This window comes from Microcebus murinus, chromosome 3 (assembly GCF_040939455.1).
Source record: "Microcebus murinus isolate Inina chromosome 3, M.murinus_Inina_mat1.0, whole genome shotgun sequence".
NCBI classification, from domain to species: domain Eukaryota; kingdom Metazoa; phylum Chordata; class Mammalia; order Primates; family Cheirogaleidae; genus Microcebus; species Microcebus murinus.
In genome coordinates, this window is record NC_134106.1 from 90,312,105 (window position 1) to 90,335,892 (window position 23,788).

The window sequence follows — 23,788 nt, forward strand, 5'->3', positions numbered from 1 at the left end:
CTAGCTCTGTTGGGCATTCGCATATGATATAAAATACAGAATTCAGTGGGGCACCTGGCTGGGCCCCAGGCCTACGTTACAGAGGGAGCCTGGGTTTGTGTGAGTTCCAGGGGTTGGGTGTTCCACAGGAAATAATCTAGTTTCCAGAAAGAGGTCCAGAAAAGTCCCTGGAGGTGTCATACCAATTTAGAAATCAATTAGCCTCAAGAGTTGTGAAACAAATAGTTACTATCCTAAAGAATTCTCCATGTTATTGGCACACACTTTGGGACATAAAAAATATGATTTTCAAAGATGTCTAAAGCAGAAACAAATATATTCTAAATACCCAGTTCATCTTCTGAAGAGGCATAATGCTTCTTTCTTTTTCGTTTAGACATATGCCTTTCTTCTTCTTCAACCTGGAATTAAAAATGACTACATTAAAGGAAATAGAATCTGAACCCAAACCAGTTGAAATGGGGCACCATGTATTAGCTTCTAGCCTTTTCAAAAAATTGATATATAAATTTAAAAAAAATCTAGAATAACACTTTTGGCATCTAGGTTTAGATTAGACTAATTTTATAAGCTTGAGTCTCTTTTTTTGGATTTGAATGTAAATCCATACAAAACATTAAAATCTATTTCTGTTACATACTGCATTTTAACAACTTAAAACCACATGTTTTTAAACAATTATTTCTCATTTTATAATCCCTGAAGTCAAGTTATATCTTATAACTAATGGCATGTTGTAATTTAATTGGTAGTATTTTTCTACTCTTTTAGTGGCCCATTAAAAAATGGGCTTCTTATGGTTGATCAAAAGTAGAACATAAAAAAACATTCTGACTATACAACAGAAACTTCCAAATAATCCTGGTACCTGCCAAATTACCTAAATAGTACAAGGGCATAAACAGGTAAAAATGACATGCAGAACTCTTAGTATATTCATTTAATTACTTAATATAATATATACAGAGAAGTAAAGCCTTTCTAAAGCTTTTCTTTGTGCACAGGTGAAAATACTATACATAAAACATGAAATGCTTGAGTTCTTCATAAAAACGTACCTCTTTAGGATTTGCTTCAATATTGTGACCTCTTACAGCTTCCATGTCATCTTTTTGACCACTGGATATCTCTGAGTAGTAAATATCAAAGAAAAAAAAAAACTTAAATATTTTTCTATTCCAAAGCTTATTTTAGGTGTGTGTAGAGGGGGGAAGAAAACTGAATTAGCAATTTTATCGAGTACTAGTTACATATGAAGCACTGCAGTAGATAGTTTGCAAATGATTTATGATGGGATTCTTCCAACAGTTAAGTTCTACTTTTTCCATTTTTAGATTAGAATAAATGGGGTTCAAGGAGGGAAGTAACATGTCTAGTTCACAACACTGAACTTCACACAACAGACTTCAAGGCCCTTTCCCCCCAGTTCATATAGCAATATCATATTAAGAAATGTCAATGAAAACAATTTTCATAGTAATCAGATTAGCAAACATTCACCAGTGTAACAATACCAAATACTGGAGATGGTATGGAGTGACAACTGGTATACTACTTGGGGTCAAAATGGCACATTCAGTAAAGTTAAAGAACTACCTATCACTGAGCAATTCCACACCTAGACATACAAGTACACTACATATGCACTAAGAAACAGCTACAAAAGCATACATAGTAGCACTCTTTGCCATTGGGAAAAGTTGCAAAAAACCTAAATAGGCACCAATAAAAGAAACAAAAAATAATAACTGTGGTATAGTCACATAATGGAATAGCAATTAAAACAGAGTTATAAATGGAGTTATACCAATTGATAGGACCAAATCTCAGAATATATTGCTGAATGAGCAAATAAGGTGGAGATGGTTTATACAATAATGTGAGACCACTTCCTAAAGCAGGCAATATATGCTACATATTGTTTATGGAAATATATATATCAAGCAGAACAGTGGATTCCTTTTGGAGTGGGATAAAAGGGAAAAAGACTGGAATTGGGTAGGGTTAAATTGGGATTCAACTATATCTGAAACTTTTTAAAAAAGACATATGAAGCAAATATACTAAATTTTAAGATAAACAAAACAAAACTCGGTGATGGGTACATGGGTATTTATAATTACCATTGCTTTACTTCTGTTTGAAATGTGGTGTAATATGTTATAAAAATAACTATATATGGAACAGAATATCTTTCCTTATTCCTGGAATAAGGAATCAAACAAATTAGTAGGTAGCAACAAAATTTTACCTTCTGTTTGAGAAGAGAATTATCCGTCTGGAGTTGGCAGCCTGCATAGGTTGCATGGCCACCAGAACTGACCCCTGGGGTAAGACTCAAATAATGAGACATCCCAGATCTCCTATACCATCCTGACACTGCCCGTCAGAAGTTAACACATGTTACAGATGAGTATACAAACCAGAGGGACTATGCATTTTGTACTCACATTGGACTAAGTCCACTGTGAGGTTAATGGCACAATTCTAGTAGCTATTTAAGGGATGGGACCTCTTATGAGCAGCTGGATGGCCCAGAAAGAATCACCCAGCCTCTTGAAGTCTCACTTTCAACCACAGATGTGATGCTGTTCACATTCACTTTACTGGATTAAATGAGAGAAAATGTGCAAAGTAACTGGCACAGGGTCTGGTACATAGAAGGCACTCAACAGATGGTAATTATAGTTAATATTAAAATTACTACTATAAAATTCATTAACTTACCTCCTTTGTTATAAGATTTGCCATGAATTTCCTCAATTGTTTCAGAGCCTGAATTTTCATCCTAAATATACAATATAAACAGTTATTTACGGATAGTCTCACAAAAAGCTTAAAGAAAAAAAAAGGAAAAAAAAGATAATTTATATAACCTGGCTGTTTGTACAAATGCCAAGGGGACATGTTCTTTTTAATTCCACCCAAAAGCTCAAGAGCATAGAGCATCTTCTTTTTGAAAAAGTTTCAGTTTCACAAATTATTGTTAAATTGTACTCATTCTCCTTGTCTTTAAGACCATTATGGAGAAAGAGTAAGAAATAAGAGAAATAAAATTTTCTGAATCCGATGAATTTCTCTTTCCATCTAAAGATCTTGCATGATTTTCTGTCTTGTTTATTTAAAGACTCTATAGGATTCTGTCATAGAGTTCCTGTTTGGCAAATCTTGTCAATTCTAGTTTTTTTTTTTTTTTTTTTTTTAAACTGATAGGAAACTTTCAGTATACCCTATAATACTCTAAGTCCTAGCTACAACTTTTGTGCACATTTGGAAAGGACGTTTATGCTCAGTTGGGGAAAAGGCAGCTGCTAGGGACTTGGGGGAATGAGACAGGAGTTAGGATAGATCACACACCAGCTGGTTCTGTGGCTTCAGCCCCATTTAGAATGCTTTTAAGTATTTCTTGATTTTATTTAAAATTTTTTTCTTTTTTAGAGATGAAGGTCTCATTATGTTGCCTGGGCTAGCCTCGAACTTCTGAGCTCAAGCAGTCCTCTCGATTCATCCTCCCGAGTAGGTGGGACTCTAGGCAGTGCCCCACACCCAGTTACAATTTTTTAACTCTTGGAGGGCAAACCTGAATCACACCAAAGGAGCTTTTCTCTCTCTTCTTATTCAGCACACTGTGTATGAGTTAGTAGCTACAAAAAGGGGTGTTTTCGGTGAGATAAGCACTCTAATCCCACAGGTATCTGATAGCATCCCAACTCCTCTAGGGGCACTGGAAAGAATGCAGCCGTCTGCAAATTTGTAAGCAATTTATAAAATGTTCACTCTTGGTTGATATTAAGTATCCTATAAATACATTAATACAAAAAACCAAAAAACAAAAAAACTCTTTCAAGCACAAAAGGGATTATGAGAGTCACATCTGGGAAAAAATACATATACATGGCAATTACAGCTTAGTATCTTCAGAAATGCTTTCTAAAAACATAAAGTGAGGCCGGGCGCTGTGGCTCACGCCTGTAATCCTAGCTCTTGGGAGGCCGAGGCGGGCGGATTGCTCAAGGTCAGGAGTTCAAAACCAGCCTGAGCAAGAGCGAGACCCCGTCTCTACTATAAAAATAGAAAGAAATTAATTGGCCAACTGATATATATATAAAAAATTAGCCGGGCATGGTGGCACATGCCTGTAGTCCCAGCTACTTGGGAGGCTGAGGCAGGAGGATCGCTTGAGCCCAGGAGTTTGAGGTTGCTGTGAGCTAGGCTGACGCCACGGCACTCACTCTAGCCTGGACAACAAAGCGGAGACTCTGTCTCAAAAAAAAAAAAAAAACATAAAGTGAACTTTAATTCTCAAACTGAAATCTAGTTTGTTTATAGCACCACAATGATTTAAGACACCAAAATCCAATTTTCAATCCCATTAGAGTAATAAAATATAGACAGTTCGGATTTCTTCATCAATGGCTATAGGTGAACATGGAAAAGAACAAGCAAAAGCTGCTGTCAGTATGCTGAACTCAGTGGAGAGCATGCTAACTAAGTGCCTCCTGGCTCCTAAAGAAAGGTACAGACAACCCCTCCACTAGATGTTTCCTCCCCAATCGTTTTCCAAAAGTCAAAATAAAACAAAAAACCCAACAACAACATCGAAACCATTAAGTGACTTACATTTAGTGACTCATTCACCAACAAAGGCTTCCTCTGTAGCTCAGCTGTTCAAAAACAAAAATGAAACATAAACTAAAGATTGTTTCTGAATTACAGAGAAACAAATTTAAAGGTTTTGGGGATAGTTAAATAGGATTATCCTAGGATAAGTGGCTTAGCTAACTTCGTGAATTATAAAATTCTGACCAATTAGTTTTATAATCCATGTTGTACTGCCAGAAGAACAATAGAAATTAGTGTTGCCCACATTTTTATAATAACCACATTTTAACTATATTGGTGATCTGAAACTTAGAAAAAAGGTGGAAGACCTTAATGCAACTGTTAAGCTGCAGCGTAACACTGGCTCATTTAAAATAATGCCATCAAATGAAAAACTAGAGCCTATCCCCTCAAACAGCAAGGGTCTGTTTATTTTCTTTGGAAACTTGAAGTACAAGGTCTACTGTTTCTCCTCAACAATGACAGAACACACATTTTTCTTTTAAACAACTTCCTTTTACGTAAGTAGATCTCTTATTGAATTGGACCTAAACACAGTAAAACAATGTGAAATATAACTATGAGAACAAAGGACTTCACAATTCCAGCATGTTACCTTCTTGGCAATTAACAAAGGAGATGTTAATTACTCATGCTATGAAACACTCATACACATATTAACTAATGTATCTGTCCAAGTTTGGGATAGATTAGTTATCTTCAGGGTTTTAACATGTTAGCAAGGATGACTTACCAAGTCTTGGTACGGTCTCCCAGGACTGGCTGATATTTTACTTACAAGACTCTTGAGGATTTTGTCTAAGAAGATTCTTAACTGCCCTATTCTTCAAACCTCTAGCTTTTAATATTATGGGTAAGGATTTATACACATTCTCTCTGAATTTTTTTTTTTTTTTTTTTTGAGGCAGAGTCTCACTCTGTTGCCCTGGCTAGAGTGCTGTGGCATCAGCCTAGCTCACAGCAACCTCAAACTCCTGGGCTCAAGCTATCCTTCTGCCTCTGCCTCTTGAGTAGCTGGGACTATAGGCATGTGCCACCATGTCAGCTAATTTTTTCTATGTATTTTTAGTTGGCCAATTATTTTCTTTCTATTTTCAGTAGAGACAGGGACTCGCTCTTGCTCAGGCTGGTTTCGAACTCCTGACCTTGAGCGATCCGCCCGCCTTGGCCTCCCAGAGTGCTAGGATTACAGGTGTGAGCCACAGCGCCTGGCCAACACTCTCTCTGAATTTGAACAACTCTACCTCCACTGCCCTTTTTTAGTCTTTTCCATCTAATGCACACCTACTTATCCTTTAATTTTCAGCCCCCAATAAAGGGAGTGACAAATACTTATGAAAATTCAAAATTTATACAGGTTGAGTATCCTAAATTCAAAAATCCAAAATTTGAAAATTTTTGAGTGCTGGTATGACACAAAGGAAATGCTCACTGGAACAGTCTGGATTTTGAATTTTTAGATTTAGGATCCTTGATGAGGTATAATGCAAATATTCCAAAATCTAAAAAAAAAATTCCCAAATTCAAAACATTTATCTAAAAAAAATCCCAAATTCCAAACATTTCTGGTCCCAAGCATTTTGGATAAGGGTTATTCGACCTGTATATTCTTTAACTCCCTCAATTCCCTTTTATGGAAATACTTGGGAAAACATTTAGTGATGTGCACACAGAAGTTCATTGCAGCTCTATTTATAACAGTAAAAAATGGCAACCACTAAAAGATCTAAAATTGGTGTTACGGACTAGTAACTATTTAGCTATGAAAACAAAGGAAGTGGGTTTGTATATGCTGACATAGTAACAAAGGATGCCCACAATATATGGCCAAGGGGGAAAAAATTATAGAATAAAAATACAATTTTATTCTTATTTAACGTGAGTTGCATTTAAGTCATGATAGTTTTAAGCGTGGGCCCTCGTCCTCGTGAAGTGTATACAACATACACATCTCTTCACCTTGGGAGCTATGTGAACTATTTTTTAAGTTGCATATAACTCACACACAGAATACAATAAAAAATAACAAATTTTTCATTAAATTAGAAAGGATCATTTTGTTTTCAAAGTTTTTATTCTATTTTCGTAATAAAATACCATGGCCTCAAGGAAAATTTTTTCCTCTAGTGTGGCAGTCAATGTGTCAAAGTACATAATTGTATTGAAGGAAGTGGGAAGCTTTATTATGTACTTTTATATATCTTACTTTCTATAATTAAAAGGGGGAGATAGAGATAGAGAGAGATTGGTTCAGCCAGAGAGAAAGAGAGAGAGACAGGTTTAGCCAACACAAGTCTTCCCCAAGGCCCAACCCAGGAAAGCTGACTCCCATAGACACATATGTATCTGTCTTTACTAAAGCACCTTACCCATTTGCATATCCATCTCTTTGAATGAATGCTTTCTTTCCATTAGTCATTTCCATCATGATTTCCCTAGTACTCACAAGTACCTGGCTTAATGATTTAAAGAGTGAGCTGACTGCAGTAGACATTACAGCTACCCTCCTGGCACACTTCCCAAGAGCCCAGACTATGGTCTAAAACACCATGTGGTTCCAGGAACAAAACATTTGACTTAATTTAAGTAAATTAGCAAGCTATTTAATATATTCCTCCGGTCACAGTAATTAGCTTAGGGTGGACACACATACTTAAGCTAAATGAGACTATCTCAGGATTTGGCCAGGAATGACAGGATAAAGCTATTTTCCTCGAGGCCAAGAGTGAGACAACAAAGACCTTTGTGGGATGAGGGAGAAGATAAGAAGTTGGGTTTCTACTGGGTATGTCTTTGGGGATATCAGCACTCTCTTGAATTATGCTTTGCTTGAATTTTCCAGTTTTGTGAGCTAATAAAGTCCCTTTAAATAAACACTTGTAGAATTTTCTGTTATAAGTATTTGCAGCCAAAATCATGCTGAATCATGACTTTGCATGAACATTTCAACATTGTTTAAAAAAAAAGAAACTGGCTTAAATTTGGACACATATTCTATAGTTCCTAGTACTCACTAAGATATTATTTGCCCTATAGACTCATGATTGCACAAGGGAGTTTTTTTAGAGGCCATATGGTATATCCACCACTATCTGAAAAGGCTATTAAAATCTAACCGTATATCTATAATGTTGGATTTTCTTCATATACTTCAAATAAAACAATAAACAGCAATAGACTGAATGTGGAAACAGAAATGAGAAATCATCTGTTTTCTATTAAGCCAGACTTAAAGAGATTTGCAAAACTGTAAATCACACAATGTCACTTCTCACTAAATTTTGTTGTTTTGAAAAAGCTAGCTATTTTTCATGAAAAAAGCTATTTATGTCAACTTGTGGTGAGTTAATGATATTGAATTAATATGTTTTATAATTCTCTCAGTTTTAATTTCTCATTTGGTAAATGTCAACAGGTATAACGCTATAACAATAGCTCTTTGGGGTCCTCAATAATTCAGACTGGAAAGTGATCCCCAGGACCAAAATGTTTGAGAGCTGTAGGCTTTACCCTTTCTGCTATTGAGGCTTTCCCCTAAAAATCTGTGGGTGACAATGAAGAATACTCATTGAGAAGAGGCACAGAGATTGAGAAGAGTTTATTCAAGCTGAGAGCAGTTGCAGTATAGTCACTAGAGCAAAGGCCAAGAACGAATGGTGGGCATGTGGCTCAGACCAGCTTTTTGCAAATGAGCTGAAACATTTTTAGGATACAGCAAGTGTTTGCTTTCAAACAACTTTCTTTTATGTCACTATTATTTGGAGATATCAAATTTAAGCAATTACCTTAGATAAAGCTGATTCAATTTAATGAGAAAAATGTTTAATGAGAAAAAAGTATGTGTTAAAAATGAAACAGTAAAGAATTACCTCTAATCTACTTTAAAAAGTGAGAGGGAAATTCATATAGCCTGTTAGTGTTTTATTATGAATCAGCTATTGATTTTAAGCTGCCATGAAAGGGAGAAACACATGCAAGGAAAAAATGTGAACAACTGCTAGAAGAAGCTTACCTATTTCACTCGGCTGTTCTTCACTTGGGCTTTCTGGCGGTGCTAGAATGTCACGATTTTTCTCTTTCTCTGAAGGCACATTTGTCTAAAAAATCCAAAGCATCATAAAAATAAGCGAACTAAGGTTTTTACAACATGAAGGAAAGACTAACCTCAAGTGAACTAAATGAAAAACCCCAGCATCTTAAAAGTCTACTTTTAAGTCCATACAAAATTTAAAAATGAACATATTAGCCTTTAAAAACAAAATAAAACACAAGAAAAAAAATGAATTTAATTTTGTATTTTATCCATCAATGGCTCTCTTACTGTTTTAAAAGTAAAACTCCAACTTGGCACAATGCACATGGCTCTTCCTGATGGGGACCCATTCCTTTGCCAGGCTTAGGTCTCACCACAGCTCACTGTGAACCACTGTAGTGCATGAGGCACACCATGAGCCTTCTCCTCTCTGGGTCTAGAACATACCACTGCCTTTGCATGGAAGACTCTTTTTTCCTTCCTTTTCTAGTAAACTTCCACTCAACTTTCAAATCCACTCTAGTGTTCTCCTTGCAAGCCCTCCTGTTTGCCTGCTCATTGCTCCTGCTGGGCAAGTTGTACTTCTTCCGCACTATTCATAAGTCAAGTTCACTGCTATCTTGTCATTGGTACTCAGAGGGTGCTGTGAAATGGGGCTGGAAAGGAGGCATAGAGACTAAATCGTGTAAGGCACACAGGCCATGATTTTTTTTTTTAAAAAGTAGATTTTATTCTAAGTGATAAAAGCCGCAGGAAATTTTCAGCAGAACAACGGCAGGACCTAATTTACGTTTTAAGAGACTACCTGCATGGCTGTGTGAATCACAGCCCACAGGGCTGGAGCAGAGGAACTCTAATGGGAATGCTACTGAGGCAGTGGCTCAGACTAGGCTGGTGGCTATAGAAGTTGAAATAAATGGATTCCTGTTATATTTTGGAAACAAAACCTGTAAGAATGGCAATGGATTAAATATAAGGTGACAGGCAGACAATGGAAGCGATAAAGGCACTATTTACAAGGATTATTGAGGTTCTCAGCCCCCACCCCACCCCCAGCACAGGTTATGACAATAACAACACTAAGTGTCATAGGGACAATGAGAAAAGGAACTATATCCTGATTAAGAACATGCAGGTATAAACAATGGCAAAATGGTATTTAAGCACTTACAGCTCAACGTAGCTGAATTACAAGCCATACCTCAGTTTTCAAGTTGGTTTTCTGTTCCAATCCTCCCAAAGCATTTGATGGAGACTCTTCATTGCCTAATGAAATTCAACCCATTAATACATTTTAAGAATTTGCTTGCACAATACATGCAGGATCAAAAAATAATGGAATGTGGTTATCTGGCACACCATGCCACTTTCCTTTGCTAGTTTATTTTGCTGTCAGTAGAAAACAATCGAAAGGAGTATGTTGTAGGAAAAGGATCTGGATGAAAGGCATCGTCTACTCATTTTGGGGGAGTGAAATTGTTTCTTTCTTGCACAGTAAGATGGCTGCCCACAAAGAACAATAAACATTATTTGTGGAGACGTCTTATTTACAAATATTTTTCTGCAGTGATCTTCATCAAGTTTGTCCTTAAAAGAAAATATTCTAGGTCACAGGTATATTCTCAATAAAGAGTGTGATTTATGAAGAATTATTTTACTTGCTTCACACTGACAGCAAAATTGAACATAAAGTTAGAAAACTGTGAGGTAGACAGAAAGCAAATGGAATTTTCTCAGCTGAAGACTCAATTCTACTTGGGTCTTGCCTCTTTCTTTGTTTTCCTTATCGTCCTGCAGCCAGTGGCTTCTCTAGTTTCCCTCACTTGCCCAAAAAGCCTTCCTTTCTCCAAGAGTCAGCAGGCTTTTCCTTGTTAAAAGTCCTTCTATTTTTGCTTCTCCAGGGGAAAAGAAGGAGGGAGGAATAATAGACTGTAGCAACGATTAAGTCATAAAAACTTCTGGAGCATTCAATTTACTCCAGGCTAAATTCAATGGAAAATTCTTAAAGTTACTTATTTCAACCCTTGGAACATTTCCTAATGTCTTCTATCTAAGCCCTTATAATGAACAGGACTAAATTACTGGCCTCAGCTTCCTGAGGCTGGAGTAGATGATGGCTAAGGTCTGTTCCAGTTTAAAAGTCTAGGATATCACAATTTATATAGCCAGAGTGGAAAAGAAGTCAACATCCTCTGATCCCATCAAGCCCAGCCCATGTGCTCCCTTTGAGTTCTCACAGCTTCCTGTGCTTAACACCATCCTAAGCACTTGTCACACCAGAGTGCCACTGCCCACTTATAACACATGGCTGGATTCACAGCTGTCTTCCCATCTTGACTATTTATCTTTGAATCCCTAGTACCTGGTATAAAGTATTAATATCTGAAGTTGGATGGTATAATCTTTGAAAATTATCATATATTGCTAAAAGACCAGCACTCTCTGAAATCTGTCAGTAGGGAACATGTTTCCTTTCTTTCATGTTCTAGCCAGAAACTTGTTTTACCTGAACAATAAATTCAGTTAAAAAAAATAATGTTCTCCCTTGATTAGAAGTAGCCAGTGGACTGAATTGATACATACTGCAAACCTATAATAAGTTAGATGAGGGTTGGAATGATATTTGCTTTCATTCTATTATCCCCCATTAGCCTCAATTTATACAACAGGAAACTGAGGATCGGAAGTTATTTTTCCCTAAGATACAGCGAAGAACATGCAAGTTAGTTAAATTCTCTGACCCTATTTTTTCATTTGTAAAATCAAGGTGAGAAAACATAATCATTTCACAGGGTTGTGGTAAGGTATTCTTCATTTTGATTGACAAGAAACCTGAAGGTCAAAGAGCGTTAGTGACCTGCAACAGTCATACAGGTAGCTGACTTGATATGCCTCAGCCTCCTGCCTCTTCTCACACACAAAAAAGAGGTCCAAGGTTTTAAACCTTTAAACACAGGTATCTTTTAGAGAAGCTTGACCTTCAAATTTGATAAAGAGTCATTTTGCAACATTATGATACGAGAAAAAAATATACATTTATCACTCTGGAACCAAAACCATCTTTTAGAGGATTGTCCTAAACGTACTCTGTTGTAATCATCTTTGTAAAACGCTAATATTGCAATTAGGAAAAGATTCTCACCTATGTCACACAAATTTACTTTGGAAGAAACAGTGACTGAGAAGTCTCCTTCCTCAGGGAATGATTTCCTCATGCCATTACCGCCTCTTGTTTTCTCAGTGGATGCTTGATCGGTCCGTCCGCCACTATGATTACTCTTTGTAGTCAAGTCCTGCTCACGTTTAGGAGCTGACAGAGCTACATGGTGGGCAGCTGGAAGGATCGTTGTGTGGGAAGGAACAATTTTTGATTCTTGGCCAGTAATACATTTGGTGGTAGTGGTTTTCAGGTTGTGTTCAGGCCCCTGCTGATCAGGAGGAACAGAGGAATGCTCAGCTGCAGAGTCTTTGACAGGTGGCATGTTGCCAGCTTTTTTAGCACCGGTATTTACTGCTGCCAAATAGAAAATACTGACAGAGGGATACTCTATAATCTGTCCTGGTCCTCTCACAGGGACAGGTGAGCCAGCACTACTCTCCAAAATCCTTCCTGCTGAACAACTTGCTGTGCTACTGGCCCCTGTTACCCCTGCCTCTGGGCTTATCTCTTCTCTTTGTACAGAGCTCAATAACATACCCTGTTCTTCTGCATTTATGAGGTGCAAAGCACTCTCTTTCTGTCCTCTTCCTGAAAGCGGCCCTTTGCCAGGGCACTCCTTGCCATGTCCCTCTTCTTGTGCACACATAGCACTTGGATGGCCTTGTCCTGCAGAGGGCTCTTGGACTGACAGCCCGTCATGCGCTTCCTTAGTGCTCGCTGCCATCACTTCTTTGCCTCCTGTGAATGGCCTAGGACAATGACAATTATTCTCAGCAATTAGGCTGGGCATGGGCACCTCACACTTGTTCACATTTGCGGCTGACAGGTCACCATTTCCTCCTGAGTTGTTTGCAGTCAGCTGATTCTCTTCTTGTTTGTGGATGCTGACAACTGGCACACATTCTGCTGTGCTGGTAGAGATGATGGCAGCATCACTCAAGTCTTCCACTCTGGCAATGGCAGGCCGATCTTCATCTTGAGGTACAGCACCAATCATGACTGCTTCGCATCCTTCAGAGGTGCTTGTGGAAATCATGGCAGTGTCACTCATCTCCTCCACTGGTGTGACTGAGGGATGGACACCCTCCTGAGGGGCAGCACTGGACACTGGGCCCTCACAGTCTTCCACCGAGCTTGTGGAGATGATAGCACTTCCGTCTTTTTCTTCCATGACTGTCCCAGCTTGCTCATTTCCACTTTCAACAACTACTCCAGAAACAGAGGCTTCACACTCCTCTGCTATGCTGGTAGAAATGAGAGCACATTCATCCTTTTCCTCCTTGCTGGTTGAGGCAAGGGGACTCTCGACTCCTGGGGGTGCACTGGGCATAGGCATCTCAAAGTCAGCAGTGCTTACCGAGATTGGACCTTTAACTCTTTCTTCCATGGTTGCAACTGGCTGCAGACTTTCAGCACACTTGGTGGTTGATGCACTGGAAATGGGCACTTCAAACTCTTCCCCTATGCTTGTGGAAATCATGGCACATTCATCTTTCTCCTCATTTCTGCCAGGGGTGAGCTGGCTCTCCTCTGAAACTGCACTGGGCATGGGGGCCTCAAATTCTTCCATGTTTACTCTGGTGCCTTCTACATTTTCTTCAGTTCTCAGAGCACTTGAATGACCTTCTCCTGTAGTTATCATCGTGCTTACCTGAGGGGCATCATCATTTGTTGTGCTGGTGGAAATCATCAAGCCTTTGCCTTGACTTGTGCCCCCAGCGAGGCTATTTTGGTTGGTGATCTCACCATCGGCCATAGTGGCCATAAGGCCATCACACTCTTCATTTTCTACAGAGGTGATGATACCCTCATCTTCTTTTTCACTTGGTGACGTGTGGGCAACTTCACATTCTGGAACTGCTCCGGATACAAGAACGTCATAACTGCCCCCCACCAGGCCAGTGGAAATAGTGGTATCTTCAACTTTTTCTTTCCTGGTGAGCTGACTGTCACTTTGATCAGAAGCAGCACTAGTCATGGGACCCTCACAACCTTCTGGAACTGGTGTCACTTCTTCCTTTCCTGAAGCTGCGCTGGTCACACTGCTTTCTACTATCCCTTTTGCACTAGAGCAGATCTCTGTGTCCTTGATTTCCTTCTCTGCACCACTCATGCTATCAACATTACTTTCATTTGTATTCATGATGGCTGCTCCAGCCTCAGCCTCCACGTGCTCCACTGCAGTGCCAATCTGGCTGTCCCCTTCTGCACTTTCACAAATCAATACCCCTTCACCTTCCTCTCCCATCCCTGTGCAAGTTGAAGCATGCCCAATTTCATTTCCTCTTCCAGTACTAGTCACAACGCCCTCCCCTTCCTCGTCCTCCTCTTTTGCGCCTGTGCTGGTCACAATGCCTTCATCATCACATGGACCAGCAGCAACTAATGGTATATTGGTGACTTCTTTGGCTACTGTGCTGTCCATGGCATTCTCTCCACTTTCCTCTGATTCAGAACTTATAGCAAAGCCTTCACTGCTGTCTTCTGAACCTGTACAACTTGCTGGCCCCTCTCCATCTTCTTCTGTTATCCCCGTGCTGGTGACTGCACTCTCACCTTCTATACCATCATTTACAGAACCGTCTCCTTCCTGGCTGGCACTTGTTCCTGGTGGTGTGTCATTATCTACCAGGGCCACATGTGCACCTGTAACCATGCGCTCCTCTCGGGGCCCTGCCCTGGTTACTGAGCAGATTACAAAGTTATCACTCCTGCCTTCTGCTCCTGTACATGTCACAGTGCCCTCTGTTTCTTTTTTGGGGCCCAATCTTGTCATATTTCCCTGGAACCCATCGACCTCTTCACTGCTTAGGGATCCTGCTCTTATTTCTGTCCCAGCACTTGTAACTGCTCCATCGCTTTCAACTTCACTAATAAAAGTAACAGTTCCTTCGACTATTTCTGAGTCTCTACAGGAAGAACCGTCACATTTTTCTTCAGAGCCTGCACTGGTTACAGCATCATCCTTTTCCTCAGTCACAACACTATTCACATTGGCTTCGGTTTTAACTGCACGAGAAGCCACTAGGTCTGCTGCTCTTTCCCCCGATTCAGCCACAGCACACTCCCCACTTTCTCCTTCCTTGGTGCTTGTGAGGAAGGTTTCACTTTCAGCAAATCCTTCTGTGACAACAGCTCCACCTTCCTCAGCTGCAGCAAAAACAGTACATTCACTGGCTTCTACGCCTGCATGACGAGGATGGTTTCTGGGGTTTGTACCTATTATGAAGCCTTCATCTGCCTCAATGCTGGTGCAAGGCAAAGCCACCTCACTATCTCTGGTTTCTGAAGAAGTGGTTGTGGCAGCCCCAGCCTTCACTGGGCTTACAGTGACACTTTTGGTGCTCCTTTCAGTACTAGTGGCAACAGAAGGCTTTTCTGTTCTACCAGGTCCAGCTGCCACATCCTCAGTTTTTCTATTCTTTTGGTGCAAAACGGAGGATGCAGAGCCACCATTAGCACTGGTGTCTACTTCACTGTTTTCATTCCTTCCTTCAACATCAATTGATGGGTCTTTTATTTCACCTGGGCCTCGATCATGCTTAAGTCTGACAGCTTCAGTATCTTTTCTTGTACTCATGCCTACCATATGATCAACAGTAATGCCATCCTTCTTGCCATTTTCTACTGTTGCTCTAGTTGTCTGCTTTAAACTGGGCTCTGCCCTTACGTCACTTTCTTTCTGGGCCACGTCCACCAAGCTACCTTCTTTGTTAACATTCTGATTTTCCGCAGTCATGCCTGTTAACTTGCTCCCAAGAGGCATGATGACTTTTCCTTGCTTACCGTCCAATAAAGTGGCCTGGTAACCTTCTGGAATGTGTCTTCTGCTAGTGATGTTGGCTTTTGCTGGTGTATTTAATGGGGAACCTTCACCACCTTCTTTGCTGTCACTTGTCCTAGGGACTTCTGATTCCTTAACAGTCAAACTTTGGTTAGGGATAGCACAGTGATCCACAGGGGAGGTGCTGGCTGTGCCACCTTCTAAAACAGTTCTTTTGTTAGCTAGAGGAGTTACATCTGAATCATGAGATTCTTTCTGAGACAGAACAGTCACTGAACTTAAGGATGGAGAGGGGGCTATATTTGTGGAATGTTCAAGAGCAGTATCTCCTTGAGCAACACGTTCTTCAGTGGGTTTGGTTGTGCTTTTCAAATTCTTTTGCACCCTATCATTTTCTGACAGGGCACTAGGTAACATTCTATGAACAGTTTCAGAGTCTACATTCACTTCATGAGTTCCTTGTTGAATAGGTTCCTTTTCCCCAGGATTCAGTTTGGACACAACACTTTGGATGTGCACTTTCTTGGTCAGCGTGCTTCTATGGTCAGCATGCTTTTCAGAATTACTAGTAACTCCTGTTCCACGCCCTGATTTACAGGCTGGAGCTGTTGTTTTTAAATCTATTGTATGAGTTCGTAATTCATCCTTTAGAACTGTGGCAGTAGTTTTTTGTTTCATAACACTTTCAGAGTCAGTATCTTGTTGAGAACTACTATTGTTGCTGTCTTGAATTTTAGAAACTTCAAATACATTTTCAACACCTGGCTCAGAATCAATTTCCATTGGCTCTTGATCAGGGATCAATGTGGTATCACCACTTTTTTTTGGTCTTTGAAGGGAGGAGCTACTGGGAGTGCCCAAAGTATTTGCTGTTAATTTTTCTTCTCCTTTGGTCATCTCTTGTGATAAGCTTACTCTTCGATTTTCACACAATCTTCTATTTAATTTCTTTTCTATGACTGAGCTATTTCCTCTGGCCTTTTCGTGATTACTATCAATTTCTTTACTATCCTTTTCATCTGACTTGTTTTCTTCCTTCTTTTTCACATCTTTACTACTATGCTTCAAGCTTCTGCTTTTATGTCCATCTGATAACTTTCTCTCAAGCCTGGAGCTTGAATCTTTATCACCCTTCGATTTCTCCTTTGCTAATGGTAACTTAGTTCTATGACTGGAATCTTTCTGTGTGCTATGTGTGGAAGAAGCAGAAGTCTCTAATACAGTTTCAACACCAGTTTCTTCAGGAGGTTTGTCTTCAACTTTTGACTTTCGCTGTTTTTCTGAGTCATTATCTTCTGTGTTCTTCTCTTTATCTTGTTTTGGAGTGGTTGCCTGTTTTGTGATACTTTCTTGTAATTCTGTTTCTACACTTTTTAACTGTTTGCCTTGACTTTTTGATTTAGACTTCAACACAAGTTTCTCTTCTAACAAGCTCTTTGATCTTCGTTTCTCCTTGTGACCAACCTCTTCTGGTTTAAAATTACTATCTAAATTAGTCAAGTCCGTATCACATTTATCTTCTGAATAACTTTCACTTCTTCTCTGTGGTGTGATACCATGTTGCTTGGAACTCAGAGAATCTTTCTGAATTTTAGAATCACTTGATCTTCTTGATTTGTGCTCTGCCTTAGGTTTTTCGGTTGACAAGTGTCTCTCTTTTTTGTTGTTTTCTTTACGAACATTCTCATCTGTTTTTATAATATATTCAGAAACTGGCTTCCCATCTTTGCCTAAAACTGATAATTTCCTTTCATTTCTATGTTTGCTTTTTCGTTCAGCTTTATCATCTGAAGAAGGCTTTGTTTGTTGACTTTGCTTTGGAATATTTTCTTCTACTTTTAAACCTTTCTCAGAAGAGTGAAGTTCAGTATCATCACCCACTTTATGTATACTGTCACCTTTATATTTATGTTTCACAGACAATTTGTCTTCCGACAGAGTTTTCTCTTTTTCAGGCTTCTCCTTGGAAGATTTCACCTCTTTCTTAGGTAGGCTTTTCAAATGTGATACTTCAGAATCATCTTTCTTTAGATGTTTTTCATTTTTAAACGTGCCTTTCTGTTTCTGGGGTTCATCAGTGCCAATTTCAGAGCGTTCTACTTGCCTTTTTCCATCTTTTGTGTCAGTCTCTTCCTGTGCCCCTTCCACCACTACAGGGGTAGATGTTCGTCTTTTGTGTTCTCTTTCTATTTTGGATTCATTTTTGTTTTCATCAACTGAATGTAAAGACTCTGAAAGTCTCCGGGCAGGTTTACTTGGTTCACTTTTTGCATGAATATGCTTCAGTTCCTTTGAAGAAGACACCTTTTCTTTTTCACAATGCTGGAAGAAAATAAAGGTTGAAATATGAGAAATGCCACAATCAATTTTTAGGTTCAAATTTAACATTTGGGTGCCTTTAATATGTTGAGTGCTGTCACATATGTTACATCTCACTTAATTCTTGTAAGCAGCCGGTGGTAGGTATGACTAACCTCATTTGATGCATCAGAAAATTGAACCCGAGTGTGGTTTAATAACGTGACACCCAGGCAACAAGTAGGTGTGTTAGATTGAATTTAGATGATCTCATTCTAAGTCTAGTACTCCTCCCACTACATTGCTAGCACTCTGCAGAGACAAGTGATTTCTCCTGAAATTCACCTATGCATTCCTCAACTTTGAATCACTAGAGCCCACTAAGGTCCAGCAGTAATCAATAAACAAGCTGAATGAATGACAGTCCAATGTTTTTTTTAGTCTAAAAACATAATACCTGATGATGAAGACAATTTACAATTTTCATACCGAAATAAAGACTTCCTATATTTAACTTAGGAAGTTTTTATTTCCATAAAATCATTTATGGAAATCTCATGAATTTAGGCCACTTGTATAATATTTTACATATGAAATTTCAGATGCACACAATAACTATAATAACAATATCATATATAACAACTGTATATACTTATATATTAAAAGGAAGATGCTGAGACATACAGCATCTAAACCTTCCTCCCCACCCCATGGTTTGGCACTAACAATATTATTAATATTAATGAGTTGATGTTGACTAAATCTACTTCAATAAAGACTTGCTAACTACTAGCTATAATTATTCTTATTCAAAAGAAGTCCTGAGAAAGACCATTGTGTTGCTTTGTTAGCTCAATACTGAATATCCTTAAATTTCAACACAAAGGTTAATATACTTCTACAAATACTGAGATCAGAACATAATACTTTAAAATTTTATGAGATCATTTCTCATAGAAATTTATCACAAAATAAAGTTAAATGTTTTAAATATGCCATTAAAACATCAGGATATACTTCTAAATATGCTCTTAATTTTTGAATAAAAAAATTAAAGATATTTGCTGACTATGAACTATGAATCTCTAAATTATTAGTTTTTTCCTCTGAAAATATTAAGATACTTCAGCTACAGAATTAGAGATGTGGTTTTGTAAATAAGAATATAAGAAGCCAGTGAAAGCAAAAATCTGTCCTATGAAAATAATCCTAAAAAGGGAATAAACATATTCATTGCATATATTTTTACCATTTAAAATGATCAAATCTTGGAAATGACCTAAGTGATGAAATATAAGAAAATGCTTAAATAAATTGTGGTATATCCATTTAATATAGCACTATGCAATCTTTAAATGAGGAGGCTTACAAGGTAACATGAAATGAATAAAATGTTTTTAACATTTTTCCAGGTTACTTCCACTCTAAAAAATTATGTACACATGTGGACAAGGAATGAAAGCGAATAAAAGGGATAATTTGTTATGGTGGAGGGATTTTAAGTTTTTCCCCCTTTTCCTTTTTCATTATTACTGAGAATTTTGTTATTGTAAATACGAGAAATAGGGGGAGAAGAGGAAGGAAGAGAAGAAAAGTAGTTATTACTTAGATAAAAGATCATATAAATCAACTCACCAAAATGAGGATGTCATATCATAATAGAATGGGAGTTCAAAAATGACATGAAGGATTTTTAAATTTAATTTGAAAAAAATCAAAATGCATTCTAAGTTTTACTCCAAAGTACTAAATGGCCTATATCTAGCAAAAGAGCATTTGAAATGAGGTTTCATTGATTAGGACACACCTCACTTGTTTTGAGGGTTTCTTTGGAATCTTCTTCAGATTGCTGTTTCTTTTTGGAATTCTCTTCAACATTCCTAAGGGGGAGAGAGTCAAATATAAACTTTGAAACAAATGTAAGATTTTTTCAGGAAGGTTAAAAAATAAAAAGCTTTCCTTTACTATAGACACTTGATCCATAAATGGAGAGTTGTTACATTTCAATTTTAATCCTATTCTTAGTTAACAGAGGAGAACACAATCCCAAATGTGGCATGAACTACTCTTGGTGGTAAAGGAAAGTAGATGAAACAAAATTCCTGATTTGTTGCCTGAAGATGAATATTTTATGGGGTATAATTACACTTTGAAATTATTATCTTTTGAGGAAAGAGAGCATTCTTATTTATTCAGATCAATAGGAATAAGACCTAATAAGAAATGTGAGAGCTGACCTCTCTGAGTTCTACAAATTATTGATTCGGTTATCTTGAAGTCTGTGAAAAATTCACATAATTGCAATTTGATATAACAGCAAAATTGTAGGCCATGGCCCACATGACTTCATAGCCACTCTCTAAGGCTTTCTAATTCTTCAGGAATTAACAATGATAATGCAGTATTAACAAGGAATCTGGCTCAGATTCTGGGTTGAGGGGAGAAACATGGAATACCAGTAAAAAGACTGCATGGAAAGACTGGAGGAAGGACACAATCATTGTAAGTGTTTATTGAATACTTAGAACAAGAATACTTACGGAGTACTCCTACAGGGTCCATATACTTTCTGAAATTCTAGAGATTATTGTGTATTTATGCATGTACTTTTTCTAGGAAGAGGGTCCAAATATCCTATCAGATTATCAAAAAGATCTGGGACCACAAAAAGATCATGCATTACTTAGAAATGTTAGATATTAACATAATGAATTATGATACTAAAAATGAAACCCAATGGGCACAGTGAGTCATGTCTATAATCCTGGCAACTCTGGGAGGCCAAGGTGGGAGGATCACTTGAGCTCAGGAGTTTGAGAACAGCCTAAGCAAGAGTGAGACTCAGTGTTTACTAAACATAGAAAAAATTAACTCAGCATGGTGGCACATGACTGTAGTCCCAGCTACTCTGGAGGTTAAGGCAGGACGATTGCTTGAACCCAGGAGTTTGAGGTTGCAGTGAGCTATAATGATGCCACTGTACTCTACCCGGGGCAACAGAGCAAGACTCTGTCTAAAAAAAAAAAAGAAACTCAAATTAAGGTTCTTTATAAACATGTAGTAACATACATGTTCAAGGTATAAATCTTTACTGCCATGCTTCTTTCTGAAAGTAATCCAGGGGAGTGTTATAATGGGAATATGAACAGATAAAATATATACCTGGAATCTTTTTTTCTTTTTTTGCTCAAGGCTACTTTTTTCTCTAACACTTTCCGTTCTTTAAGGACTTCTTTAATTCTCGGGGTTTTAGGTTCCAAACTCTTTGTTGATGATTCTTCTAAGTCCACACTATTTTTGCCTGGGAAAGAAACAATCAATAAAATGTATTTTAGAAAAGAGATTTATATATAGTATAATACTTATTTTTTAAAGATTTTTCTAATCATTGTAAAAAGGCAAAATGGCTTTAATATCATTAAGTTGTGCTAGAATAAACGTAATTATTTTAGATGGGGAAGTCTTATCTTTTCTATTTCAAATAGTCATAAAAGTATGTGTGTGCATGAACTCACATATTACACAGGATTACCGCCCACAGGGAATGCAATTTTGCTGGATGCAATATTCTAGAAAAATGCCTGACATTTTAGTTAACATAGCATAGATTAATTCCATGTCATATTACCAGCAAGGCTTGATTACTTATGTGTTAAAAATCCAATTTCCAGTGATAATTCATTCAACCATTACTGGAAAATAAACTGTTAACAAATGAGCTGCATATGCTGGTACCTGACAAAATGTTTAATTTAGATATACCAATAAAATAAAAAAGAAAAATTACTAAAAAAATGAGATTAACAAGTAAGGAACTCTTCCATATCCATATTTGAGAATACATCATTTTATTTTATATTCATATCTCATAGGTAATATAAGAATATCTAGAAAATAATGGAATATATAAGATAATTTAAATATTAAAAGTTAACATCTCCTATACCCTGACTCTTGGCTTTTGAAGACTTTGTCTTTTCTGCTTTCTGTTTTCGTTTTTCTTCAAGTTTCTCTCTATTAATTTGCCGTCTTAAAAGCCTCTCTTCTTTTTCTTTAGCCTGAAACCACAAAATATACTCTGTCAGATTATCAGTCAAAAGCAAAAACACTCTGAAAAATAATATATAAAACAAATTCTTGGTTTGCCCTTCAGATGTTCTTACAAATTAATGGGCTCTGCAAAAGTGCATATACACTATATATATATATGTTACACACACATATCTGTATTTATGTATTTATGTATATATGTATGTGTGTTTCAATTTAGAAGCTACCAGAATAAAAGAGATAGATGTGAAAATTTTCCATTACTTTTTTAGAATGCCATTAGTTTAAAGGATGGGAGAAATATTATTTTGGGAAAAAGTGGTTAAATAAACTGGTTGTTTCAATTAAAAAGACAGCTATGAAAATATCTATGAACACCAAGTATATACAGTTAGGGCTCCGTAACTTTTCAATTATTCTTCAATGAAAAAGCTGAAATGCAGATGCAAGTGATAAGCTAACCCTACAATAAATTTGATTTGCTGGTTATATTTTTGGGACCTAGGCTTTGGACTTGGGACTTTCTGCTGTTGTATTAAACCAGGGAGAATGCACAATAGTTATGCTACTCCCAGTACCCTGTTCTGGCCCAGCTCAAAGTCTAAGCACCAAAAAATCCTAAGCAGATGCATAACCCCTAACCAAGTAAGCTTTTGAAGAGACAAGTCTGGAAGGAGGGCTGACCAGTATTAGCACTTTGGTGTGGTTCCTTCAAATCATTTTTCTAGGTAATAATATTTCCTGATTCTGGAATATATACAACTTTTCAGATTTTAATGTTTCTGAAATTATAACCCATATTAAAACTGGTGTATACATATAATGAGGTTGCGATTTTCTCTAAAAAGCTGTCATTAATTCAATGGCATGTGTTATAATTGGAAACATTTTCAAATCTAGCAACATGTGAACTGCATTTCTCTCTCAATATGATGTTAATAGCTGCATACTATATCTTTGTATGATTGGATCTACACTTGATTCAAATATTTTTATACTGTGAAACATTTAGGTTGTTATCAGTTTTTTACTACTACAGGTTGAATATCCCTAATATGAAAATTCAAATTGCTCCAAAATCTGAAACTTTTTGAGCATCACAAGTGGAAAACTCCACACTTGACCTCATGTGACAGGTGGTGGTCAAAACACAGTCCAAACTTTATTTCATGCACAAAATTATTAAAAACATTGTATAAAATAATCTTCAGGCTACACGTCTAAGGTGTACATGAAACATAAATGAATTTCAGGCTTAGATTTGGGTCCCATTTCCAAGATATCTCATTATATATATGCAAATATTCCAAAATACAAAACACTTCTGGTCCCAAGCATTTCAGATAAGAGATACTCCTATATTAGTAATGATGACACAAATACCTGTCACATGTTTTTTTATCTATTATACCTAAATGACAGGATTTCTCTGTTTCATATGCATACCAATAACTTGCACACAGACTATCCAAGTTTGTCAACCTGATGAAGTAGGCTAAAAATAACAGATCAAATTGGACTTACAATAGACTGTCGCCGTTGTTCTACAGTAAGTTCATCATCAGAATCACTGTAGTACTTTGAGTAAAGATACGGTTTGTGAACATAAGCATGTCGTACACTTTTTGCTTTTCCTTCACTAGAATCACTAGTTTGAGTTTTTGTTTTATTCTGTTTGTTCTTCTCTTCATCTGGAAGAAAGTTAATAGAAAGAGGAGTGCTCCTGTGAAATAGCAATAAAATCAATATTATTCTGTACAAGTAGCAAAAGCTGTATCAATGTAGTTTACGTTTATTTGTAGGTCCAAAAGGGGAAATATCAATATGTGAAAATTATAGA

General features: G+C 37.5%; 1 protein-coding gene across 1 annotated transcript in view; it reads right to left on the reverse strand.

Annotated features, from left to right (window-relative positions):
- BOD1L1 (biorientation of chromosomes in cell division 1 like 1) overlaps window positions 1-23,788 on the reverse strand; it is a 55,871-nt gene that overhangs the window by 16,337 nt on the left and 15,746 nt on the right. The window contains exons 6-16 of the mRNA XM_012737583.2: window positions 23,473-23,639; window positions 21,845-21,956; window positions 21,061-21,199; window positions 19,706-19,778; window positions 11,799-17,922; window positions 9,858-9,922; window positions 8,636-8,720; window positions 4,621-4,664; window positions 2,728-2,788; window positions 1,059-1,129; window positions 329-401 (exon numbers count right to left, since the gene is read on the reverse strand). Coding sequence (XP_012593037.2) covers window positions 329-401; window positions 1,059-1,129; window positions 2,728-2,788; window positions 4,621-4,664; window positions 8,636-8,720; window positions 9,858-9,922; window positions 11,799-17,922; window positions 19,706-19,778; window positions 21,061-21,199; window positions 21,845-21,956; window positions 23,473-23,639 — 7,014 coding nt within the window. The remainder of the gene's footprint in view (window positions 1-328; window positions 402-1,058; window positions 1,130-2,727; window positions 2,789-4,620; window positions 4,665-8,635; window positions 8,721-9,857; window positions 9,923-11,798; window positions 17,923-19,705; window positions 19,779-21,060; window positions 21,200-21,844; window positions 21,957-23,472; window positions 23,640-23,788) is intronic.